Source organism: Oreochromis aureus, unplaced genomic scaffold (assembly GCF_013358895.1).
Source record: "Oreochromis aureus strain Israel breed Guangdong unplaced genomic scaffold, ZZ_aureus HiC_scaffold_360, whole genome shotgun sequence".
In the NCBI taxonomy this organism is placed as follows: domain Eukaryota; kingdom Metazoa; phylum Chordata; class Actinopteri; order Cichliformes; family Cichlidae; genus Oreochromis; species Oreochromis aureus.
Window position 1 is genome coordinate 1 of NW_024108909.1, and position 26,638 is coordinate 26,638.

General features: G+C 43.7%; 1 protein-coding gene across 1 annotated transcript; it reads right to left on the reverse strand.

Annotated features, from left to right (window-relative positions):
* Positions 1 to 2,391: 2,391 nt before the first annotated feature.
* Positions 2,392 to 26,355, reverse strand: LOC120436930 (ribonuclease inhibitor-like). The gene is made up of 5 exons (XM_039607754.1): positions 26,303 to 26,355; positions 21,800 to 21,973; positions 21,392 to 21,565; positions 21,063 to 21,236; positions 2,392 to 2,593 (listed from the first exon to the last, which is right to left on the reverse strand). Exons 3-5 carry the CDS (start codon positions 21,514 to 21,516, stop codon positions 2,500 to 2,502), a joined length of 393 nt encoding a protein of 130 aa, XP_039463688.1. The 5' UTR covers positions 21,517 to 21,565; positions 21,800 to 21,973; positions 26,303 to 26,355; the 3' UTR covers positions 2,392 to 2,499.
* Positions 26,356 to 26,638: the final 283 nt, after the last annotated feature.

Consider the following 26,638-nt stretch of genomic DNA (forward strand, 5'->3'; position numbering starts at 1 on the left):
TGAGTTAGCATCATTTGCATTATAAACGGCGTCAGGAGTTAATGCCAAGTAGGCCATTAGGGGCCAATTCAATTAGGTGAATAATTACGGCAGCTAACACTAATACCGCTTCTTTCCTTATACAATAAGGAGCAGCTAATGCTAATTTGCTGTAAATTAGCATTATATTAGGAGGACATTGGCATGCCATTGCAGCCAGTTGCAATTTGAGGTGAATAAGCACTAGTAGCCAATGCTAATACCCTTTCTCTTGTAAGAGAACACGTGACCTTAATGCCAAATAGGCTGCCATGAGTGACCTTTCCCTTGCATTATAACGCGTAAAGGGTTTATGCTAAGTAGGTCGCTTAGCAGCTAACGCTAATACAGGTAACAAGCATTGTAGAGATGTCCGATATTACGACGGTATCGGTCCGACACTACCCAAATTACTGGATCGGATATCGGAGGGAAATAAAAATGTAATCCGATCCATTAAATATCAAAAAGCACCTCACAAAACTTAAAAACACGGGCGTAACTCGGCCTATATAAATCCGAAAGCGTACGCTGGAGCAGTATGTATCACGTGATAGAGCTGTGTGTATTTGTAGCCTCGCTTAGCAAACAAGCATTTCATCTCTGAGGAAGCTATCCCAGAGAGAAGTAAAGCAAGTGTGTAAGTTCATCTCTGAATGTTTGTAAAGCTGCCTCGCTAAGCTTTTTAACAGCCATATATGGAGCGATCTGCCCTCCTCTCTCCTGTTGCTACTACTTCAATCGTGAAACTGATTAACGATCAGCTGATCGCCTTTCTGTCGCGAGTCCGGCTCTCTTCTTGTTTTTGGCCCACTTTGCACCAGAAAGAGGAAACCAGCCGCTGAACAACAGCAGCACGCTTTAAGCTTGATAAGCTGTTGTTAGAATGTATTTAATATTACTTTCACACCAGGATCCTTTTCACGAGCTGACGGCTGATAACTGTGCAGGGGCGTGATCTAGCAAAGTGTAGCTTGAAAATGTATAGGGCATGAACAGGGAAAAGGGCAAAAAGACATACTTTTCTTCTTATTCTCATTTAAAATGTCTAGCTTTTAATAAATAATTATCTGAATCTTACGCCTAAAAGTTTTAATCTGATGTAAATGTATAGAAGTCCATTACTGTATATAGTAACTGTTAAGTCTAATATACCCTAGTAAGCTATAGGTACTTTTTCCTTTGGGAAGGTTCCATCTGTGCAGTGTGCAATTCTGTTGAAGAAAGATATTGAATCTTTTTAATTATTCTTGAAAAATAATTTATTTCTGTGCATTTTTTTTTTTCACCCTGCATCAAATTAAAGTTGATTACATCGACACATCATTAGGTGGAGGTGGTTCCCATTTTTTTTGTTGGGAGTTTGCAACCCTATTAGTTAGGTTGTTTAATATTTCAAGTTAAGTACTTTTTAAAATACCATAATAGGAAGGATGGAGCAGGTTTAAGTTTATTAGATTGATCAGTGTTGTTGAACCATGAAATATATTGGTGCAGTGTATTTTTACATACAGGTATAACAGAATAGCTTTAGTGTTGTTGTTTATTTAAACTTGAGTATGAACTTATACAAAATGCAGCAAGATATTAAAAAACAGTTTTATTGATTAAAAAACACACTATATCGGATTCATATCGGTATCGGCAGATATCCAAATTTATGATATCGGCATCGGTATCGACATAAAAAAAAGTGGTATCGCGTCATCTCTAATTAGTAGCCAACGCCAATACCTCTTTTCTCGGTGTGTTATAATGATGAGACGTTAATATTGTTCTCACAATACAGAATGAGAATGAAATATTGATTCTAACAGGGCCCATAAACAGCATTAGCTTAGCAGCATTAGCTTATCAGAGTTTCTATCATGGTCACACAAACCTTAGCAGAGCAAAGTGGCCTACTCAGCATTAGCTGCTCAAGTTGTAGAAAGCAAGGAAAACAGTATTAGCATTAGCTGCCAAATGCACTTGAGAACAAATTTACTGTAAATTCAGCTGTGAATGTAGAGTTTAAGCTTCCATTTCAAATGTTAGCTGCTCCTGTCTGCCTCTTTGTCTCACACACAGACTGAAATGATTCACAGCCTCTTGTTTCAGCCTTCTGTCACTGTCACTGTGACATACAGCATGGGAAACATACACATGGCTGACACTTTATTAGGTACACAGTGGCATCTATCTCAGGTACACCTGTGGCCCAAATGTTCCTGCAAACAGACCCTTGAGACCCCCTACATAAATATCCAAGTACTATCCAGCTAGACTAGTGTGTCTGTCCCTGAAAATATTCCTGCATGTGTGATTTTTTCATGTCTCATCTGCTGGAAACAAACAGGAAATGAGTGAAGGACACAGGAAATGTTTCAGCTCTTCCTCCCATCAGACATTTTCTTCATACCTGAGAGTGTCCAGCTCCAGCCTGATCCTTCCAGTCCAGCCGACAGCAGTTTCATTCCTGAGTCACCTGATGATTGTAGCTCAGGTCCAGCCTCTTAGATGGGAGGGGTTGGAGCTCAGAGCTGAGGCCAGAGAAGTAAGCCAGCCTTCCTCTGTGATCAGACAGCCTGACAGACTGCAGACACACAAAGCATCTGAAGTTGTTTAACAGAGAAGGAAACAACCCCAATATTAGAGAGAAAGCCTCAAACATCAGACAATCCACTGTGAGCAGCACTTGGTGATGGTGGGAAGAAGAACCCCCTTGACACAAAGATCCTCCTAGGAAAACAGGCTCCAGGAGGAGCATCTACCATGACTGGTTGCAGGGTGAGGGGAAAGAGAAGAGATGAGCCCAGAGAGACAAGAACAAAACACAAACTAAGGAGAGAGAAGACAAAAGTTAAGGACATGCAGTAGTGACATATAAAAAGCATCAGGAGGAAAAGAGGGAGGAGAAGAAAGCAGAGCATCATGGGAAGTCCATCAACAGCCCTGAGTTTATAGCAGCATAACTAAGGGATGGTTCAGGGTCACCTGATCCAGCTCTAACTATAAGCTTTATCAAAAAGGAAAGTTTGAAGTTGATCTTCAAAGTAGAGAGGGTGTCTGTCTCCTGAACCTCAAACTGGGAGCTGCTTCCACACCCAGTCCAACATAGCCAGGCTTTCTTTGCTGCTTTGACAAAACCTCAAATCCCAGTCAGAGATGATGAGCATCATCACAGTGATGATCATTTCTCTGCCAACCCAGGCTTTCTGCTTCAGGATTTGTGCACGCTCACAGAACAAGGAGACCTTTAAACATCATTTCACTAAATGGATGGACTGAGCTCAGCCTACAGATGAACTGGGTGTTAGAGATCATAAAGAACATCAAACAGTCAAATTCAACACTTAGATGGAAATATGAGATTAATGTTGCAGACAATCATGAACCTGTTGAATTCATGAACATCAAGAATGCAGCGTAGTGGTAAAATAAAGATTTGACCTCAGTGTTTCTGTCTATTCCTAACATATATTCCTAACATGATAGCTGCACTTTAGAGCTCTAAAACTGGAACTGACACATTTAAACTCTACATGTTACTCAGCACATTCAGTTCTGACACTCGCCCACAGTCCAACAAAGGAAACATGGAGATCACATCAGTTTGTCACCAAAGTCTAATTATTAGGCAACTTAACCTGTTATTAATCCTGTTAACTCATTAACTGATTAACACCAACAATTATTTTAATCACAGTTTTAAAATCATGATTATTGTGAAAGTGCTCACTGGCTCTGAATATAAAGCCATGGGTCACAGGAGGATGTTGACCAGTGCTGGCTTGAAATGGGCGGCCATTATGTGTCTCAACCAATGAGAGCATTGAGGGTGGGCCTAATACTACTGCAGCACTCACATGACCTGGGACAGAAAGAAAGGGCGGGGACAGAAACATGGAGACAGGTACAGATCTTTTGACACGGACATTTTAAACTGTTCCAGGAGGCAGTGTTGATACAACTAAAGTTATCTGGAAGCAAAGTTGAGTTTTTTATCATTGAGTACTTCAAGTCTGAAGTATCACTTAAATGCATTACACACTGTTGATGGCAGCAAACAAACCACCCAAACAAACAGAGGTGGAGGCTTGGGCAGACTACGTTGGATCAGCTTGTGGGAGGAGTCTAGATAAACCAAAGAAAGACAAGCTAACAAACGCCACAGTGAAGTGAGTAGCTACAAACTGCAGGCCGATTAGTGTTGTTGAAGAAGTCGGTCTGAGGAACGCTCTTAGATCAACAAATGACGGCATGTATGAGCCTCAAGACGCACCATCACAAGAAGAACACATGAGCTGTAGAAAAAGGAGAGACTACGATAGCCACGGCGTTACAACGCACTAGCTGTTGGTCTCTCTGAGACTACTGGCGTGGCTGGGTAACCATGGTTACCTGGGAGTTGCAGCACATGATATTATGAAGAGTGGGAGCCTGCGTTCTATCCGGTTGTTCAGTCTGACATCACTGGCCGTGTCTGGGCCTAAACTCCGCTGCAGGTCCATATATCAAACGATCACTGTGGCATTACTGAGAGTTGGAAAACTGTTCAAAGTCTTTCATCTTTAATAAAATGATCAGTGTTCTGCTCACCAGGTGTAACAATTGAGTTTAACATCCAGGCATCCATGAAAATGGAATTTATGACATTTAACGGCGTTAGAAGTTAGCAGGAAGTTAGCTCGCTAGCTTCTATCTAAATACAATATAGCATGTCCTGACTGCGGGTTTTGGAAAATTCAAACGTACAGCTCTGCTATAACTTCCAACATAAATGAAGACAGAAAACTAAACAGCAGTGATGTTTGTAGGGTTACCGAAGTTTGGCTAGCTGGTATATAATGATGCTACGTGACCGCTAGCAACACAGCTATGTTAGCATAACATAAAACAAGCTTAACTTTTTTCCCACTCGATAAAAGTTAACGGAGTGTTCTCGGTGGTCAGGAACAAATGTAATCGCATGGCAGGATGCTGTAAAGGACCAAACTTCAGCCAGGAGAACAAGTGAGATAATCCATCCACAATACGAGGTTAGTCATTAATATACTGCTGCATGGGCTGTGCTGTAGTTACATCGTAAGGTTTTAAAAAACTGAGCTTAAATAAATGATTAGCGGTAATAAAAAGCCGGGGAAGGTCAACAGTGATCACTGACTGTTTTATGAGCTTTTGAGATTAAATAGAAGAAAATACAAAACATTAAACATGTTAACAACACAAAAGCCATATTAAACGCAGACTACTTTAGGCCCGAAGTAGGATTCGCCACGCCATCACTGAACAACCGGATAGCAAACAATGTGTTATGAGGTAATCAGCTGATCTTAGTTTAACCGGAAGCCCTTCACAATAATAAAGTCTTTATTTTAGTACAGCTACCATCAGTTCGCCTGTACTGATGGTAACTTAAAGTCAAACTAATGCCGCTCAGTTTGTATTGTGTAAGTAGTAGAAGTATACTACAGTACTCTGATCACTGATAGGATAGATTTATGTAGATATACACCTTTGTGTTTAACATTACTGCATTATAGTACTGTGATCTTTGTCCTTATATATGGTTATGTTAGCTATACTGGCGTATGCATATAACTGGATATGTAACTTATCTATTCATCTTATTTGTCATGTATTTGTATTGTGTACTTCCTTTTGTAAGAAACCACACACATGATCACAGCCACAAGAATCAATCAGTGAAAGAATGAAGTGCCTCAAACCGAACCTTAAGTTCCTTATTCCACACGCCATGCATCATTTGGCCTTCAGTGGTGTTCTGGCTGACACACCGGAGTGACCGAGTGTTAAAGAGTGAATCGACACACCAGTGTCATCCCTGATATCTCCGCTACATTTAATCGCCCTTCAGTCTGTGGCTGCAGTTAGCTGATCTGCTAGTTAGGCGGTAAAAGAGTTAGTCGCTGTGCTAGTCAGCCGGTTTGCTAGTCAACTGGTGTGCTAGTTAGCCGGTTCGCTAGTCAGCTGGTCTGCTAGTCAGCCAGTGTGCTAGTTAGCGGTTCGCTAGTCAGCTGGTCTGCTACTTAGCTGGTTTGCTAGATAGCCAGTGTGCTAGTTAGCTGGTGTGCTAGTTAGCTGGTATGCTAGTTAGCTGGTGTGCTAGTTAGTTGGTGTGCTAGTTAGCTGGGAGCCAACTCACTAGAACATTTGATGCTAAACTGTCTAAACTGTGTGAGCAGCTTTCGTGGCTGCTCTGTGTTACTCTCATCCTTTATTTAACTCAGTCCTCCAGTTTTTACGTCCCACAAACTAGAAAACCTTCTTTTTCAGCTTCTCCACACCTGAGCTGTGGCTAAGCTTCCAGCATGCAGGCCCGGTGTGTCTCACTCAACAGTTACACTCTGCCACCCAGACTAACAACACTCCACATGTTCACCACTAGGAGGTGCTAAAAGACCACACACAGTGAGATTATCACTAAATGTCTGCTGTGTCTGACTTGGGTTTTACTAACTGGCTACATGAGCAGGATTAGCTGCAGTTCCATCCTGCATCCTTTTCCAAATATGTTGTTGCCTTTTCAAGATGGCGTCATGGATGGCAGCCTCGGTACTGCGCCTCTCAAGACTGTTCCTGTTTTTGTTTATTTTCGCGCGCTTTTGGTCACCAGACCACATCACTTTCTCCAGAGATGAACTGCTAAACATCAGGCAGTCGCCTCACTATAGTTCTTATCCATTTTTCACAAACCCGAAAGTTTTTTGAGATTTTAGTTGGAGGCGCAGCAGCCTCTGTGGCTCCTGGAGGAGACGAGACGGGGACCCGCTGGTGCACTGGTGAAACTACGCCGGGCGAGGATTCCGCACAGCACTCCCCTCCATTCACCTCGCGAATCTCCGCCTTCTTCCAAACAAAGTCGACGAATTACTGCTCTTAAACCGACTAACATGGACTTTGCACGCCTGCTGCCCTCTGCTTCACTGAAACCTGGCTTAGTGAGGGTGTCCCAGACGCTGTCTTAAATCTGCCGGGCTTCCAACTTCACCGGGCGGACCGCTAAACGGAGCTCTCAGGGAAAACAAAGGGTGGTGGAGTCTGCTTTACATTAATGAAGGTTGGTGTACTGATGTCACAGTGTTACAGAAACACTGCAGCCCACACTTGAAAGTCTTTTCATCAATTGTAAACTGCTTTATTCACCGCGGGAGTTTTTTCCTTCATGCTGGTCGGAGTTTACATCCTCCTCAGGCCAACGCGAACAACGCACTGTGCGAGCTGGCTGACCAGATCACCACCCTGGAAAGGAAATTTCGGACTCTTTACAATTATCCTTGGGGATTTTAACAGAGCAAACCTCAACCACGAACTCCCTAAATACAGACAGCATATAGACTGCCCCACCAGGGACAACATCATACTGGATCACTGTTACACCACTCTAAAAGATGCCTATCGCCTGTGCCCCGGCAGTTTTGGGACATTCTGATCACTGCATGGTCCATCTTATTCCAGTTTATAGGCAAAACTCAAACGTACAAGCCTGTAGTCAAAACTGTGAAGAAGTGGACTAACGCAGCAAAGCAGGAACTGCAGGACTGTTTTGACTGCACTGATTGGACTGTTTTTGAAGCTGCATCTGAGAACCTGGATGAGCTGACGGACACTGTGACATCATACATCAGTTTTTGTGAAGACGGTGTGCCAACAAAGACCTTCTGCACATACAACAACAATAAACCATGGTTCACCCCTAAACCCAACATCTTCGTAAGGCTAAGGAGGACGCTTACAGAAGTGGTGACAGGGCCCTGTACAAGCAAGCCAGGAACACACTGACCAAGGAGATCAAAGCAGCTAAAAGGATCTACTCCCAGAAGCTGGAAGAACGGGCTCTCAGCCAACGACCTCAAGGCCAGTGTGGAGGGGCCTGCAGGAAATCACCAGCTACAGACGCCCCCACCCACTGTTGAAGCAAACAAAGACCTGGCCAACGAGCTAAATACATTCTACTGCAGGTTTGAGACGGACAGACCCCACGCCTCACCCTCCCTCCCCAGAGACACCGCTCAGACACTGACCCCAACACACCTTCCACCCTCCCCTTCACCCTCACCTCTCCAATCCAGTCTCAACGACCACCCCACCCTCCCCAATCCAGACTCAACGACCACCACCACCCTTCCCATTTCAGACTCAACGACCACCACCACCCTCTCCAATCCAGACTCAACGACCTCCATCACACCTCCCACCCCCTTCTCCTCCCTGAAACTCAGAATACACACTGAGGATGTGAGCCGACTATTCCAGAAACAGAAGCCCAGGAAAGCCCCCTGACCAGACGGTGTCTCACCCTCCTGCCTCAAGACCTGTGCTGAACAGCTGGCTCCCCATCTTCACCGCATCTTCAACAGATCCCTGGAGCTGTGTGAAGTTCCATCCTGCTTCAAACGCTTCCACCATCATCCCTGTTCCCAAGAAACCCACCATCACAGGACTGAACGACTACAGACCTATCGCCTTGACGCCTGTGGTCATGAAATCCTTCGAACGACTGGTGTTAGCCCATCTGAAGGACATTACAGGCCACCAGCTGGACCCTCTGCAGTTTGCCTACCGGGCAAACAGGTCGGTGGATGATGCAGTGAATATGGGGCTGCATTACATCCTGCAACACCGACCGCCCGGGAACTTATGCCAGGATCCTGTTTGTGGACTTTAGTTCGGCTTTTAACACCATCGGCATGAACTTCTCTTCAAACTCTCCCAGCTCAGCGTGTCTCCAGCTACCTGTCAGTGGATCACCAGCTTCCTGACAGATAGAAAGCAACAAGTGAGGCTGGGGAGATCACCTCTGAAACTCGGACCTCAGTATTGGTGCCCCTCAAGGATGTGTCCTCTCACCACTACTGTTCTCCTCTACACTAATGACTGCACCTCCAAGAACTCTGCTGTTAAACCCTAAAGTTTGCAGATGACACCACCGCCATTGGCCTCATTCAGGATAGTGATGAGTCTGCATACCGCAGGAAGTTGAGCGGTTGGTACCTGGTGCAGTCAGCACAATCTGAGCTGAACACTCTTAAAACTGTAGAGATGACAGTGGACTTCAGGAGACATCCCCAACTCTGCCCCCTCATCATGTCAGACAGCCCTGTGTCGACTGTGAAGATCTTCAAGTTCCTGGGTACCACCATCTCCCAGGACCTGAAGTGGGAGACCAACATCAACTCCATCCTCAAAAGACCCAGCAGAGGATGTACTTCCTGAGACAACTGGGGAAGTACAGTCTTCCACAGGAGCTGCTGACCCAGTTCTACACTGCAGTCATTGAGTCTGTCCTGTGCTCCTCCATCACAGTCTGGTATGGTGCAGCCACTAAACAGGACAGGAGCAGACTGCAGCGGACTGTACGGGCAGCAGAAAGGATCATCGGTGCCCCCCTGCCCTCCATCCAGGATCTGTACCTCTCAAGAACCAGGAAACGGGCAGGGAAAATCATCACAGACCCCTCACACCCTGGACACAGACTTTTGACCTGTTGCCCTCTGGCAGACGGTACAGAAGCCTGCAAACCAAGACCACCCGACACAGGAACAGTTTCTTTCCCTCGCCATCTCCTCCTAAACAGTTGACCTGTCACACTGCTCCCCACTGCCAGACTGCAACTGCACCTTATGTACATTCTGTAGTATTCATTCCACCTCATTTCATTTCTGTATTTTATGTACATAAGTTTAGTTATTTATAGTTGGTTTTTACAGCTTTGTGTATGTATGTGTATGCATGTGTAATGTATATATACGTGTGTGTGTGTGTGTGTTTTACATTGCTGTGCTTGATAGCCACCATCTACCGGAACCAAATTCCTTGTATTTGTCTGCACATATACTTGGCCAATAAACACGATTCTGATTCTGATTCTGATCTTTGTAAAAGAGACTCAGCAGCAGATTAGAACCAAACAGAAACATTTCTACTTTTTCTGCAGCAGCAGCTGAATGCATGGAGCCTAAACTCCAGTGACAATGAGACACATACAGTGTGACTGCTGTGACTTTACAGCTGGGCCTCATTCACTGACATTAGTCAGATATGGCTGAATCTATATCACACTTAAAGCTTTCTGTAAATGAAAGAATCAGTGAAAACGAGGCACTTCAGTCGATTTTAAACACAAACTCTGAACATAACCTGATCCAGACCAGGTTATAGGTTCAGCATCAGTAACCACGGTGATGTAGCCAGGTAGACACCGAGCTAGGACAGAGACAGACAAACATTTATGCTCACAATCACCCAGTTAACCCAGCATGCATGTTGTTGGACTGTGAGAGGAAGCAGAGAACCTGAAGATAACCCACACAGGCCACACTATCACCCTTAATTACAGAATTATAATTTAATTAGGTGATAAAGTAAAGAAAATAAATATTTTAATTAAAAAAAATGTCATAAATGAACTATTATTCAAGTAAGTAAGTAAAATATATTTATATAGCACATAACTTTTGTATAGAAATGTCTTCAGCTGCTTTTTCAAAGAGTCAGTGGAGTCTAGACAGCATGAAGACAACAGCAGGGAGTTCCACAGCCTCGGTGCCTGAAAAGCCCGATCCGCACATCTGTTGAACCGAGTCCGTGGGACCAACAGTGACCTCTGACCCAAAGACCTAAGTGCTCGGGATGAAGCATGAGGTTTCAACAGGTCAGAGATGCACTGAGGAGCTTCACCATGTACAGCTCTAAAAGTTACAACTAAAATTTTAAATGAACCCTAAAATTTAGTGGCAACCAATGAAGAGAAGCCAAAACTGGAGTAATGTGTGACCTCTTGTTTGTGCCAGTTAAACGCCTCGTCAGCAGCATTCTGTACAGTGTGAAGCTCCAGAGCTGATTTGTTGAGACAAGTAAAAAAGACCATTACAATAATCCAAGTGAGAAGAGATAACAGCATGAAGAATCATCTTAAGTTCTGCCTTTGACACCAGTCTGAGTTTAGAAATGTTTCTTAGATTATAAAAACTGTTTTGAACCAGTTGTTTAGAGAGTTTCTCAAGCAACATTGAACTGTCGAATATAACACCTAAGTTTCTGAGACTCGATTTAATGGAAGGACCTAAAAGCTGATCTGCTGCCTAATTTCTGAAGACATGTGATCAGGAGCAATGATCAAAGTTTCTGTTTTATCCATATTAAACTGGAGAAAGTTGAAGTTTAACAATTGTTTGATTCCTGACAGACAATTATTTAAACAAGAAAATGTATCAAACTGAGAATCTTTGAAAGAACAGTATAACTGAATGTCATCAGCGTAGAGATGATAAGAAATATTATTGTAACGCCTGATAATTTGCCCTAGAGCAGGGTGGGGAACCCAGGCCTCAAGTGCCGGTGTCCTGCAGGTTTTAGATCTCACCCTGGGTCAGCACACCTGAATCACATGATTAGTTCATTAACAGGCCTCTGGAGAACTTCAGGACATGTTGAGAAGGAATTTAACCGTGCAGCAGGGCTAGGGAGGGTCTGTGCTGACGGACGGGTTACTGACCTGGTAGCCTGGCTGCCCCTGGGTGGGTCCGGGATGGGCGTGAGGTTCTGGGGCACTGCCTCTGGGCTGGGGCCCTGGCCAAGCCTCAGGGCTTGGGTCCTGGTTGGTGTGTTGCCGGGTTGTGGGCGGGTGGTGTATGGGGGCCCAGTCCTGGCGCTGGGTGCCGCCTGTGCATCGAACCACCTGGGGGGCTCTTCAACTGGTGGGGGAGGTTGTCAAATCCTGCAGGAGATTTCTCTCTTCAGGAACTCTCTGCAGGAGGGGGAGATACAGGAGAGGTGGAGGAAGATCTCAGCCTGGGCGCCTATTGTCTTGTGTAGTCTGGAAGATGAGTGGATGATGGGTGGGTGCAGTTTTCTGTGGTGGGGTCGGGTGGACTGTCCCGGCTCTGTGGGGCTGGGCGGCGTTGTTGCACTGGGCCCCGGTCCGATGGGCCTGGGCCCCTTTCCTGGCGGGTTGCAGAGTATGGGGTGCCTACTGGGGTCAGCGGGAGTTGGCCCCAGGGAGGGGTCACTGCCCTCCATTCCTTCCCTCCCATCTCCAGCTGCCTCCTCTTCCCGCTCCACCACAATCACCCACACATGCAGGGCCTTGGGGTAGGGGTGTGTCACCAGGGTGCAGAGGAGACATCCCCCTCTGTCCCCTTCTGGCTGCCTCTGCCTCAATTTTATCCCACAACTTAGACATTCACATTACTCACACTCTCATTACACATACATATAGGATCTTGGGGTGGGCACGCCACACGGATTCAAATTACCATCAGGGTGTACACCTCACCCCTGGCGCCGCTGCTCACCTCTCAATTTTAAATACACGAGACATTGAGGGCTAGCAGGAGGGGCTATACGCTACCTGCTGCTCTGGCAGGTAGCTCCATGCCCTCCTGGGTTTTAAATGCACCTTAGAACACACATACATCAACACTACATATGAGCGGGTGGAGGGAGGTTTGAGTCTTCCCACACCCCTGCTCTCTCGCGGCCTGCTGGAGCGGGGGGCTAGGAGGAGGAGTTGGCCGTCCGACTGGGGTCTGGAATGGGGCCTCCCTGCTGCTGCGGAGTCGGGGCAGTCTGCTTCTCCCACCGCAGGGAAAAGGGTAACATCACCTGGGTCTGGGCGCAGTTTCCTCCAGGGGCAAGGGTACCTAGACCCGGGCTTAGAGTACGCTTTGGGAGTGTGATTGTGTGTACAGCGCCTCTTTATGTCCGTCTCCACGTTGGGTGAGTGTTGAGTAATTGTATATGAGAGCATGAGGGTGGGAATAGATGTTTGTATCTGTGTGTACCTGTTTGTCTGTGTCTATATGTCAGGTTGGGTATCAGACGCCACTTCTCTGGGGACATCTCAGGCCCTCCAAGGTTTGAGGCCCATCTCCCCCACCACTTCCCCTGCCGGTGGCAGACGCCTCAGACATCGGTGCGCTGGTGGTTCTTTGTGTCCGGGTGGGCGCGGTACCCACCGCTCACCCTTGGCGGCTGCTTATCGGGGCCTGGAGCCTGGGGCTCGCCGGGCCACTGGGATGGGGTGCCTCGGCCTCGGCCCGGGCTCGGTCACCAGGCACAGCTGGCTGCCGGCGGAGCTCACGGGCACGCCACTGCAGCCCCCGGCTTCTGCTCCGCTGGGGCTGCTGAGTGACCCCTCATCTGGGACTCTCCTCAGCTCTTTCTGGGATAGTAGCGCTGCTGCCCTCTGTTGGTCTTCCTTGGTCTCTTGTGTTCTGGGGCCTCTGGATGTCTGGAGTTTTGATCTCCTCCATACCTGCTTCATGCCCTGGAGGATGGGGCAGTGGCCCCCACACCCTCTAGCAGATCATTACATGAAGGAACCTTTTAAAACAAGCGCTGTTCATGCTCACAGGTGCACACACGGGTGATCACACACACAAACTACACCCTTTTTGGCTCCTACCTCAAAGCACACTGTGCGCTGTCGATCTCACGTGCATGCACAATAATGTTTAATATTTAGTATTTACTGTCATATTCCCATATATCATTGTGATGTTGTTTATTACTCTCGCCTTCTTCTGCTTGCTTTCTTTCTTTCTCAACAGGTGATCCAGGTGATCGATATATGTATTTTTTGTCTGCTTATTCTGTTGGTTTTGGTTTTGCCCTTCTCCCCGTCCCTCTTCTCAGCTGTTTTTCTTCCCCTTTCTTTCTCCCTTTTCTTTCCACCAGTCAAGTCTGTCCCGTATTCAGCAAGTGAAAATAAAATAAACAATAAGTAGAATCAAATGGACCATTACGGCAAGGCTGGGATGGTCCATTTGGTAAAGTAAACCGTTGGGCATCTTTCTTCGCCTTTAGACAATAATTTGATGGCAAAAGAACCAAACGGGACAGGTAAAAAAAAAAAAAAAAAAAAAAAGGAAGAATTGGATTTACCAGTAGAAAGAAAAAAAAAAAAAAAAGAGAAGGAATTTAAGCATTTAAATCAGATGTGATGGATCAAGGAAACATCTAAGACCTGCAGGACACCGGCTCGACGCCTGGAGTTGGACACCTGTGGCCTAGAGGAAATATATAAAGGAAAAAGAGAATCGGACCTAAAACAGATCCTTGAGGTACCCCAGAAGGCAGAACTGATGTTTCAGACAACACATGATTCATACAGACAGTCAAAGATGTCTCAGATAGAAATGATTGAAACCATTTTAAAGCAACACCAGTAATCCTGAACAAGTGCTTCAGCCTATTTATCATGATGCTGTGATCAACAGTATCAAAAGCAAAGGTGAGATCCAACTCGGTGTATTTCTCCAGTGTCTGCTGCCATCAGAATGTCACCACACACTTTAAGTTAAGCCATTTCAGTGGAGGACAGTTTACAGAAACCAGACTGGAAAATGTCCAGAGCATTGATTTTCTCCAGAAAGTTGTTTAGTTGTTCTGCAACTGTTTTTTCCAAGATCTTTGACACCAATGGTCATTTTGATATTGGCCTGTAACTGCTTGGAAGAGATGGGTCCACATTTGGTTTCTTTAATATTGGTTCAACGACAGCTTGTTTAAAACTGAGCCAGTATGAACAGAAGTATGAATTATGTCCAGAATACAGGGCCAATAGAGTCAAACACACTAATGAAAATGGTGGAGGAATTACATCAAGGTGGCTTCAAGTCAGTTTCATCTGACCAAGCAGAGCACTGACGTCCTGTAAGGTGACAGGAGTAAAAGAGGAGCAGGTGTCAGAGGTAAGCAACATGTCAGTGTGATACTGGGAGGATGATGGAGAAATATTAGACCTGACGGCAGCTTAACCTTATTTACAAAACAGTTCAAAGATTCATGACAATCAGATTTAGTATAGACTGGTACATGAGGAATATCAGAGAGACCATTTTCATAATTGAATCAAACAATACTTTGGGATTGTTCTTTTTGAAGCTATTAGATTTGAAAAATATTCAGTTCCAGCTTTTTATCATGTCATTAAGTGAGGATATGGATTCCTTGAGATGTACTGATGAACCTCAAGCTTAGAAGCCTTCCATAAACGTTCTAACTTGCCACAATATCTCCTGAAATTTTGAGTATTTTGATTTATCCAGGGATAGAAATTTGAAGAAAGGACAACACTTTGTTTCAGAGGTGCCGCTGTATCTAAAAATGGACAAAGTCTTGTCTCCAGGAGTTTAGCTGATTTAGAGTGGCCAGGTACAGTGGGTGTGTTCAGGTTAAAGAACACGGAGGCAGACTTCCAAGTTCAGGTGATTTATTAGGTCTGTAGTGATGATACATAAAGTGAACCATCAGTAAAGCACGCGTCAAACATTCAATGCACCCAAACATAGATCCACGATTACACAAGGGAACTGTACTCAGCACTCACAGGTACCAACACCTCAACAATCACTGCACACAAGGTTACAACTAGCATCAATTAGCTTAGCAGCACATTAGCATAAGATAGCATTAGCATCCTCGCAAGTGAGCAAACACACTAAATAACATTTGACCTACACAACATCATATAATCAGAACCCACCTTCTGGCATTCACACACAGCAATAAACCAAGGAAACACAGGTTGGCGGTGAGAGGAGAATACTAGCTGTGTCCCAAAACGCCGGCTGCATCCTCCAGAGGCCGCATTTGAAGGCCGACACGTCACAGCCCGGCGACCAAGGCTGTCCCAATTGCCGACTCCTTCAAATGCAGCCGACAAATGCGCCCTTCATTTCCGAATTTGAAGGATGGGTTGATGTGTCCTTCGTGGCCCACCATATCCCAGAATTCATAGCGCGGTCCAGCCAAATTTCAGCTGCCAACAATGGCGGCCGCTACTAAGCTTTAAAATTAGTCTTATTAATTTTTCTGGGTCACAAAATAAACTTTTAACATATTTTCAGGCGAGAAAGTGGCGGTGTAAATTTCAAATATCTGCTTGGTTTATCAAAACATCGCATGTTTGCAAAAGTGCGCCGACGTTTTCAGAGACGCCTGTTACCCACCCGCCGATAGCAAACCAGGGCATTCAATGGTCGCCGAGCCGGCGAGAGCAGCGGACTCGGCTTCATCGCTTTTCAGACCCCCGCCTTTTCGCTACTCAGGTTAAACATGATATATAAGTCACCGGATAACTTAAAATGTAAATGTTTGCCTTATTTCGTGTTTTATTTGTTCGTGAGTAAATTGGGTTGGCTGAGATCAAAGTTATTAGATTATTAGATTAAATAAAACTTTATTAATCCATCGGTGGGTTCCTCCGGATTTTCACACAGCTGAATAACCGCCAAACAGAAAACTGATTAAACAGAAGTGTGAGACGGTCGAGAATTTACGCCAGTGTCCTGTTATATTTTAGATAGCAAGGAGCAGATGGTCCGAGTTTATTAAACTCCACCGACACAGCAGTGACGCAAATCTGAAGGCTAGACCGTCCCATTTCACAGCCTCGCACTTCCGGCCTTCTCGGTCTTCAAGGACACGGCTCACGAGACCGCTGAAGGGCGGGTCCTCCGTGAGGATGCAGCCGACGCTTTTGGGACACAGCTACTGAGAACACAGACTAGCAGCTGTTGTGGAAGTTTTCCACTTAAATAAAGCCTGCAGATGAGCGGTGGGCAGTAGCTAACATTCTTTAATCAAAACACACAGAACAGAAAACTAAGCTTAGGAGAGCCTGCATGACCACGGGCAGGGTCAGCAGAGTCTCACTGAGCCTAGCATGGCTCTCAGTTAAATACCTTCCACAGGAACAAAAGGCAGTACGCAGCTGTTTCACACCTTAAGGTTCACACTCCCTTGCTACCTCCCAGAGTCCTAGAAGAGACAAAAGACTGGTCCTCTGGAGTTCCTGTTTCCAACATCCTTACTACACCCCTACCATTTGTCTTAAGTATGAGTGTCAGACATGTTAAAATCCAGTGGCACCAAGGCATTACAATAACGTGATTAATACATAAGTGAAAGAAATTCTATACACAGCCACTGCATGGCCTCGAGTACCTGTGTGGTGCGCTCAAGGAGCATCAGCATAGACATGGGGGCTCAATAATATAGGACATAAGATTTTCTACATTTTCAATGAATGAGCTATAACATTTTAGCCATGTAAGCAACATGTTATCAGTGGGCTTTCCAACAATTTACATTGATCATTAAACCGCTCAGGAGTTTGTGTGTTCGCCAGACACATGAAAAATTAGAGGAACATTGGACATAATCCTTATTTTGCTGCCACGCCTCAGTCAGACACATAAAATCTAGAGACTCGTTAATACAGAGATCGCTTAGAATAAATGATTTGTTTGTTATGGAGCCAACGTTAAGCAGGGCCAATTGAGTTGATGATGGTTGATCTGCAAAATCAACAGCTGACTGCAGCGGCACTTGAAATAAAGACCAATGCACACCTGTGGACCTGCTGGGCAGGGCGGCGACTCCAGAACTGGGGAAGCAATGATGGATGAGCAGACATAGCTGTTATCAATAAAAACAGTGAGCGTTTGACGGACACACCGTGAGCAAACTGCTTTTGAGCCACGGAGCCCAGGTCCCAGGCACCGGCGTAACATATTAACTAAATGTCAGGAGAGGAAGTGGTCGCAGGCACCAGGATTCTCCCCACAGCCAAGAAGCTAGCCTCTGGTACCTTCTCAGTTTCACCTGGACGCCGGTGTTCCAGATCAACTGGCGCTTAGATCAAATGGCGCTGGTCGAACAGATGTGTGGCAGCAGTTCATGCTTCAGGAGCTGCTACCGACAAACCAGCAAAACCACCAAATGTGTCATCTGTGACACTTGTGAGGTACAAATGTGTTGTGCATGAAACGAATTCAAATGTGGTGCAGATGTGTGTCACAAGTTGATCTGGCTGTAGGCTGTGGCACTTGGCCAGAGGTTGCGCTTGGTTGACTCGAGTCCATGTTAAACTCGCGACATTTTTAAACATTTTGTTGTTCAACGGCATCAAGACTGACGGAGTGTGTTTGAGATACCCTCACAAGTGTCACAGATGACACATTTGGTGGTTTTTTTTTGCTGGTTTGTCGGTAGCAGCTCCTGAAACGCAAGACTGCCACACATCTGTTCGACCAACGCCAGTTGATCTAAACGCCAGTTGATCTAAAACACCGGCCCACGTTCCCCTTTTCCATCTCTTGAGGGTGGAAGTCCTGTGGGTGGTGAATAGTAGAACACCAGAGAGGAGGAAGAGTTTTTCTGTTCAGCTGTTACAGTAGCTCTCCACTGAATCTTTGATGTTAAACCCTTTAAGACCTACCATAGAACCAAGTCCGCCAGAGCTTATCTTTAGATTTTTACATGTTGTAGTGCCATTTTGGGAGCAGTTCAAGTTGCTATACATCAATACAACCGTTATAGCCCAGATTTTAATAATATGTATGCATTCAGTCCATAGTAACTACATATATAGCAAAAAAGAGCAATAAACTACAAAAAATTTAAAATTGTTTGGTTTTTTTACATATATTTGTAGTTAGAGAAATTTAAGAGGTTTATCCCTCAAAACTGAAGAACCAAAAAAGGTTGCACAAAATAGTTTCCAACCACAGGAAATGTAATTTGAGTGTATCCATAGTTTTATTTTTGAGATACACCCATTTTTATACACTGCATGAAAAACTAAAATAAATGTTATGAAAAGCGAATTTGCAAGAAAAACTGCAGTGCATCAAAATAAACTATTACCAACTGTGTAATCTGAGTTCTAAGCATCCCAGAAACTATACAGAAAAGCATAAACTCAAACATGACTTTTTTAAAACACCAGTGTAGGCTTATAAGGCCTTGAAGGTAAAAATAAACCAAACAACTAGAATTTCCCATAAAAATGACGCTCACTTCAGGTTTCGGACAGGTAATAGCGGACATACGATAGTTCACATGACATCTATTCCAACGTAGGAAGTGCTATGAACAGCTGATCGGATTGGCAAAGCATGTTTCTGAATATTACTTTTTGTTGCTGCAAGTTTTCATGCAACTTTTGCAAAGCTATGTGGAAGGAAACAGTGACCTAGGATAAGCTGGATGCATAAGATGTGGGTACAACTCCGGTTTCACATGCAAAATAAAAATTATTGCGCTTAGCTTATGTGGTTGCAGATCTACAGGCATTTAAAAATAGTTACGCATAAAACTGAGCTGCCCCGCTCTTACCGGCCTTAAAGGGTTAACAGTATCTCCCAATCATAATTTAAAGCAGCAGAAATAAAGTCAGAACACAAAAGAGCAAAATGACATTACAAAAATGATTGAGGACAGTGAAAACTACATTGTTGCATCCAGCGAAGTTGTTGCAGCAGCGGCAAAGCCAAACACAGGCGCCATCTTCCTTGACAGAAGAACTTAGCACACAGCAGTTACACGCATAGAGTGCACCTCTATTGTTTAAATGGAACAAATAGAAAACACTCAATAAAACCTTTGACACCTGAAACTAATGTAGACAATGTCAGGGAGGAAGTCAAACTGAACTTATGACACCAAGCACGATAACTACCAAAATAAAGCAGGAAAAGTAAACTAAGAAACCATAAAGCAACTAAACAGAGCAGCTAACAAACAAGAAGTCTAAACTATAAAAACACAGAAGCTAACATGCTAACGCTAGCATCACTGTGTGTAGCCGGACTCTTCTCAAAGCAACATACAACTGTCATGGCTAGACATCTCACTGATTGGCTCATGTTAGCTTGTGAAAATATGAAGTCCCAGCAGTACTAGCTGTTTTATATACTGTTTAAAATAAGCTAAATGTGCTTATAATGTGTAAATAAAGGCTGAAGCAGCTAGTACTGTTAGCATCAGCACCAAGCCCTGTTACATTTATACACTGTTAGAGCAATTGCACCAATCAACAGCCTTTAAAATAATGATTAAAATGCTGTGATTGCAGCCATTCCCCAACTCTCTGTGAATGGTTCTCATGGCCATTGATCAGTGGGTTTTGATCAGTAGGCCTTGATCAGTTGTTGTTGATCAATGGTCATGAGAATTTGCATAGTTATGATTAAGGAACTGAGCTCCCAGCCCATTGTTCCTTCAGTGGGCTGGTTTCAGTCATTATGTAGATGCACTGTTTATAGGGTTGCAAACCTGCAGTCAGCTGAGACTGAAGAAGTCACTTGGATGAGTGATTTAAACGTTTCTCCCACAAAATGCTACGTCCAGATGAACAGAATCAACTTTTTGGAGATTTACTTACCTGGATGATATAACTGAATATAATATAACATTCAGTCTACACTTTCGTTTTTGTGCAAACATGATAAGCAGACTAAAGAAAAAATATATGAACTCAGTTCCACTTATATTAAAAAAAAGAAAACAGTGTCTGACTCACATTACTGCAGCAGCAGATTGCAAGTAAAATAATCTGAAAGTCACTATTTGACTAAATTATTTAGATGAGAAAATAAAATATATGTCCGATCTAGAAATCTTAATGTTTTTTTGGCTCTATAAAATAGTTCTTTTTATATTTCAATCACTCATCGTAGCAGTAGGATTTACATGAAAAGAAAAACAAATTAAGTTTGAGTGAAAAAGTACATTTTTGGCACTCTCTGGGCAACTGACTCAGTGACTCAAATGACTTAAAAACCTGATGCATTTTGGTGAGTGACTCATTTAAAGTCGATTCGGTAAAAGAATCAAATTTACCATCACTAATACAAATCCCTTTGGCGAAAAAAGCTTTAAAATATGTATTGTTAAATTCCAGATGTTTCTTTGCAAGGAAAACTCAAACACTGAAACAATACCGCCAGTAACCTCCTACATATCGAAATGTGGTGTCATTAAAGACATAATAATTTCATTTTATTTCTAACAAAATCAAATGTATATATTGTGGGAGATTAGCCAAATTTATGTAAAATGGCCAGTACATTAATTTTTTTTTAAAAAATAAACAAACATATGATTGTGACAAATTTTACACAGTAATTCAGAGTCTAATAATCCACTCAAATATAAATTTAAGTTCAGCTAAAAGCTCTATTGTTAAGTCAATAAATAATATAATTCACATTTTAAATGATTGTATGTGTTAACGTTTGAATCCTGACCTGAGAGTTTCCACTGCACACTGTGAACTCTTTAGTCCAGCAGACAGAAGCTTCACTCCTGAATCCTGCAGGTCAGAGTTACTCAGGTCCAGCACTCTCAGACTAGAGGACTGGGAGCTGAGGACTGAGCACAGGGCTTCACAGCTTCTCTCTGACAGGTTACAGCCACTCAGTCTGAAAATAAAAGATAATCTATAATACTTATGTAAAGCTTGTTATGATATTTTTGAAGGAAACCTTAACATACTAAGATACAACATCATATGAATGAACTTGAGTAAAATGTTTAATTGGTTGACTTGAAAAAACAAAATGTCAATTGATCTGACCTCAGAGTATTAAGTTTACAGTTTAAACTTTGTAGTCCAGCAGACAGAAGCTTCACCCCTGAATCCTGCACATTTTTGATACTCAGGTCCAGCTCTGTCAGAGTAAAGGACTGAGAGCTGAGCATTGAGGACACAGTTTCACAGTTTTCCGCTAAAAGTTCACAGATGTTGAGTCTGAAAATGAAAACATGAACAAAGACTGCTGTTAAAGTGTAATCAGGGTGCAATAACTAATCTTATATTTTAAGAATCCTTGTTGTTTTATGCTGAGCAGATGTGGTACGAAACAACAGTAAATTGATCAAGTTTACCTTTATTATTTAAATTGCTTGATTTATTTTCTCAGTTATAAACTAAACAAACAAACAAAGAAACAAACAAAAGAAAAAGAATACAATTCGGTCAGACCTCAGAATATTCAGTTTGGCGTGTGGACTCTCCACTGCAGCACACAGAAGCTTTACTGCTGAATCATTCAGGCTGTTGGTACTCAGGTCCAGCTCTCTCAGACTACAGTACTGGGAGCTGACCACTGACAACAAATCTTTACAGCCTTTCTCTGACAGGTTACAGCTGCTTAGCCTGAAAAAAAACAACAAGAACAACAAAACAATAATATTTATTGTCAAATAAATAAATATTGACAGTAGTTCAGTGTCTGCTGGCACAGGCCTGTGAGTACTGCAGTATTACAGTTACTACAGTACTGCTGGTCACTTTATTAATTCTAATATGTGTGATTACTGTAAATGTAGTTATAAATAGTGTATCACATCCTGGACTTGGTGCAGACTCGTTTCATTTTCAGTCTAAAAGCTTCTTTGGCTCATTCCCTTTAAAGCCCCACTTTCCCTAAAGGCCAACTTCATTTTGATTGGATGATTTCATAAAGCACGCTGAAGGGCAGTAGCCAGTTATCATGAGCTTCATCTCCTCCACCTTCTGGTTTAGAAATTATAAGAAATTGTAAACCTCATAAAACTTGTCTTGATGCATGCTCAATCATCCAGGTTAGTAAATCCCAAAGTTGATTCTGTTCATCTGGACGTAGCGTTTTAGCGGGAGAACGTTTGTCACTCATCCAGGTGACTTCTTCAGTCTCAGCTGACTGCAGGTTTTCAACCCTATCAAAGGACATTTGCATAATGACTGAAACCAGCCCACTGAAGGAAGGCTGGGAGGTCAGTTCCTTTACCATTAGGTTTCAGTCATTATGCAGATGTACTTTTTATAAGATTGGGGAAAGCTGCAGTCAGCTGAGCCTGAAGAAGTCACCTGGATGAGTGACAAAACGTTTCTCCCGCTGAGAGCGCTACGTCCAGATGAACAGAATCAAACTGTGGGGGCTCATAAAATCATGATTAGAAATCTTCTCAGATGTATTTTTACATTTTAGATCCACAGCAACAAAGTTCACAGCAGGACGTCTCTGTTCATTAATTATTATGCCCATTACCTGCAAACTGTGAGGTACCCAGGTAATGTCAGCTAAACACTAGCTGTCTGAAACTGTTACTGTTAAACGTGTGTATAAAAGAAATAAGATGAAATACAGAGACTGGATGGATCTGTGCTTTGACACCAAACATTTCTTCCTGTTAAAAGGGAGTTTTTCCTTCCCACTGTCGCCAAAGTGCTTGCTCATAGGGGGTCATATGATTGTTGGGTTTTTCTCTGTATTTATTACTGTACGATCATACAATATACAAGTACCTTGAGGCGACTGTTGTTGTGATTTGGCATTATAAATAAAATTGAATTGAATTACATCCCATTTCAGGTACCTGGAACCTGAACCTTCTCTGGAAACCAGCAGGGCCGTTACAGTGTGGCCAATTATGATTTCCCAACAGCCACTGCTGAGGCAGGCTGGCCGGATCAAGTTCTGCAGGGTCTATTTTTTCCATCCATCCATTTGCTTCCACTTATCCTTGTCAGGGTCGCGGGGGGCGCTGGAGCCTATCCCAGATGTCATAGGGCGAGATGCGGGGTACACCCTGGACAGGTTGCCAGTCTGTCACAGGGCTAACACATAGAGACACAGACAACCATTTGCTCTCACATTCATTCCTACATTCACACCTATGAGCAATTTAGATTGATCAATTAACCTATCCCCACTAACTGCATGTCTTTGGACTGTGGGAGGAAGCCGGAGTACCCGGGGAGAACCCATGCAATAATGTGGAGAACATGCAAACTCCACACAGAAAGACCCGGCCTGATGGTGGAATTGAACTCAGGACCCTTCTTGCTGTGCGGCAACAGTGCTAACCACCGCCTGCTGTATTTTTCAGTCATTAAATCAAACCATGAAAGATCAGCTTGCTTCTCGCGATGAACCTGTCTGTTTTCGATTCCACACCAGGGTCTGCCCACTGGTAAGTTCAGGGATAAGGGTGGAGGATACTCACACAAACAAAAAAACCCAGATTGCAACTCCAAGTCTCTGTGCTAGTTAACCAGACCTTTCAGGCTCTTGTTCAATCAGAACCTCATGGAGTCTGAGTTAGCGAGACAGTTAAACATCCCTCTATGCGCCCTTAATCCGCCCATTCCCACTAAGTCATTAAATAACCGAGTGTCCCCTCACATAACTCACCGCACAGAGCCTGTCACCCTGGCAATCACAAGAAAACATCAACCAACCATCAACCAACACTGAGACTGTTTTAGATCTCTCCTCTGTGTCCACCAAATATCATGATCTTCAGGAAGTATTTAGCAAAAGTAAAGCGCTTTCACTGCCACCTCACAGACCACATGACTGTACCATAGAACTACTCTCTGGCTCCACCCGGCCTTCTAGCTGGCTGTATAACCTGTCTAGACCTGAGTGTGCGGCTATGGAAAAGTACATTAAGGAAATCCTCGGTGCAGGCATAATCCAACGATTGTCATCTCAAGTTGGAACTTCTTTTTGTGGGGAAAAAGGATGGCTCTCTCTGCATTTACTTCAGGGGCCTCAGTGATATTACCATCAAGAATAAGTACGTGTTACCTCATTAGCTCTACTTTCAGGCCATTTCACAGCGCCACAGGGTTTACAAAACCCCACCTCCGCAATGCTTACCACTTTTTCCAGATCAATCAGGGAGACAAGTGGAAGACCGTTTTAAACATGCCATTGGGGGACTACGAGTATTTGGTCATGCCGCCTGGGTAAACTAATGCTCCCGCAATGTTTCGAGATTAGTTAACGATGTCCTCCGGGACTTCCTTGACAGGTTCATATTGGTGTATCTGGATGATATCCTCATTTTTCCCAAAACCTGAGAGGAACATCAATCCCATGTCCATGCTATTTTTCCAACGTTCGCTGGAGAATAAACCTTATGTCAAAGCAGAAAAGTGTGAATTCCATTCCTCATCAATAACTTTTTCGGTTACATTTTGGCACGGGGCAGGTGAAGACGGATCGGGCAAAAGTGAAAGCTTTCACAGTGGCTCTACCTTTGTACCCATTGTAGATTCCAGAAGCATCTCCAATGGGTTTTGGGATTAGCAAATTTTTATAGACGGTTCATTTGCAACTATAGTCAGGTAGCTGCACCACTCAAGTCTCAGCTCCACCATAAATCTGGTCCCCAAAGCTGAAACTGCATTCACCAAACAGAAGTATCTGTTCACCACGACACCTTTTTGATTCACCCTGATCACAGTTATCATTGTAAAAGTAGACACATCAGAAATTGGAGAAGGGAGAGGTAAATGATGCCAAGTGAAAGAGAATGCTTTGGGTGGGGGGTGGGGTGGGGTCATGCTGCTGTCATGGTCTGTGTGAGCGGCTGTGGTTTTCCACTAGACTCTGGTTTCTGCCTTTGGGTGAAGCCTGGTCAGCCTGTCCATTGTCCACACCTGACAGTAATCTACTAGGCTGAATATAACACCAGCACTCTCAATAACTCTGCTAACCTCCTAATCCTCGCATCATCAAGAATTTCACTCGCATGTACTGTACCAGTGTACCTGCACATGTGACGTGACAATAAAGGTGATTTGATTTGATTTGATTCATCTACTCACCCTTTCAGTTCAGTCACGTTTTCCTGGATGCTGGTCTTCTTGATTCACAGCCACATTAATGCCTTTCGTCTCTTAGACTTACTGGACCACTTTGCCTGGATTCAAAGCTAACAAGCACTCACCCAGACCTCACCACCTGCCTTCCCCAAGTTGCTTTCCAACTGCTGACAAGTAAGACATTGAAGATAACCTTGTTCACTTACCATAACCTCCACCAGTGATCTTTCTGACGCTGCTCTACCTGTGTTACAGTGACTCACATCACTATCTTTGGAACCAAGACCTGTTTCCCGAAACCTACCACAGAGCCCACTTCACCTGACCATAGTTCACAGTTCATGTTAAAAAGTCAAAGTGTCAGGTTCCTGTGTGTAAATAAAGCCTTCACGTCTAATAATATTCAGTTCCTTCACCTTTGTCTGTATTTTGGGTTCACCATGTTGTTCTGGCCACACCGAGGTAACAGATTTATATTTGAAAAAAAGAGAGACATTGGGGATTGCAATAAAGGTGAGACACAAACCAGACCTTAAAATAAGAACATCAGAAAAAGTTGTAGGTGCAGTCTGGTAGCTCAAGTATTTGCTTTAAAAAACAGAGTTAAACTCCTGGTTGTTGGAGACAAGTGAACAACTTGAGGATAATAAACCTATCAGTGAAGGATCAGAGCTCATGTTCTTATAGGCTGCATCTGGATTGTGCTTTGATTAGAGTTAAAGACAAAAATATTTCAGAAATGCTGACACGTCCTGCTGGAGTGAAATATCATATTTGACAAAGTGACTATTTTTTATTTTTCTTCAAAGGTAGTGTTCTTTGAACTGAGCACCTCTGATTTATTTCCCATGATTTCAAGATTGAAGCGATGGGCACATATTTACTTACAGAGCTTTGTTGGAGGCTTTGACCACTGGCAGCAGCCTCAGAAGAGCTTCCTCTGAAGCAGAGTATTTCTTCAGGTCAAACACATCCAGATCTTTTTCTGATGACAGTAAGATGAAGACCAGAGCTGACCACTGAGCAGGAGACAGTTTATCTGTGGAGAGACGTCCTGATCTCAGGGACTGTTGGATCTCCTCCACTAGAGAACGATCATTCAGTTCATTCAGACAGTGGAGCAGATTGATGCTTTTCTCTGCAGACAGATTCTCACTGAGCTTCTCCTTGATGTACTGGGCTGTTTTCTGATTAGTCTGTGAGCTACTTCCTGTCTGTGTCAGC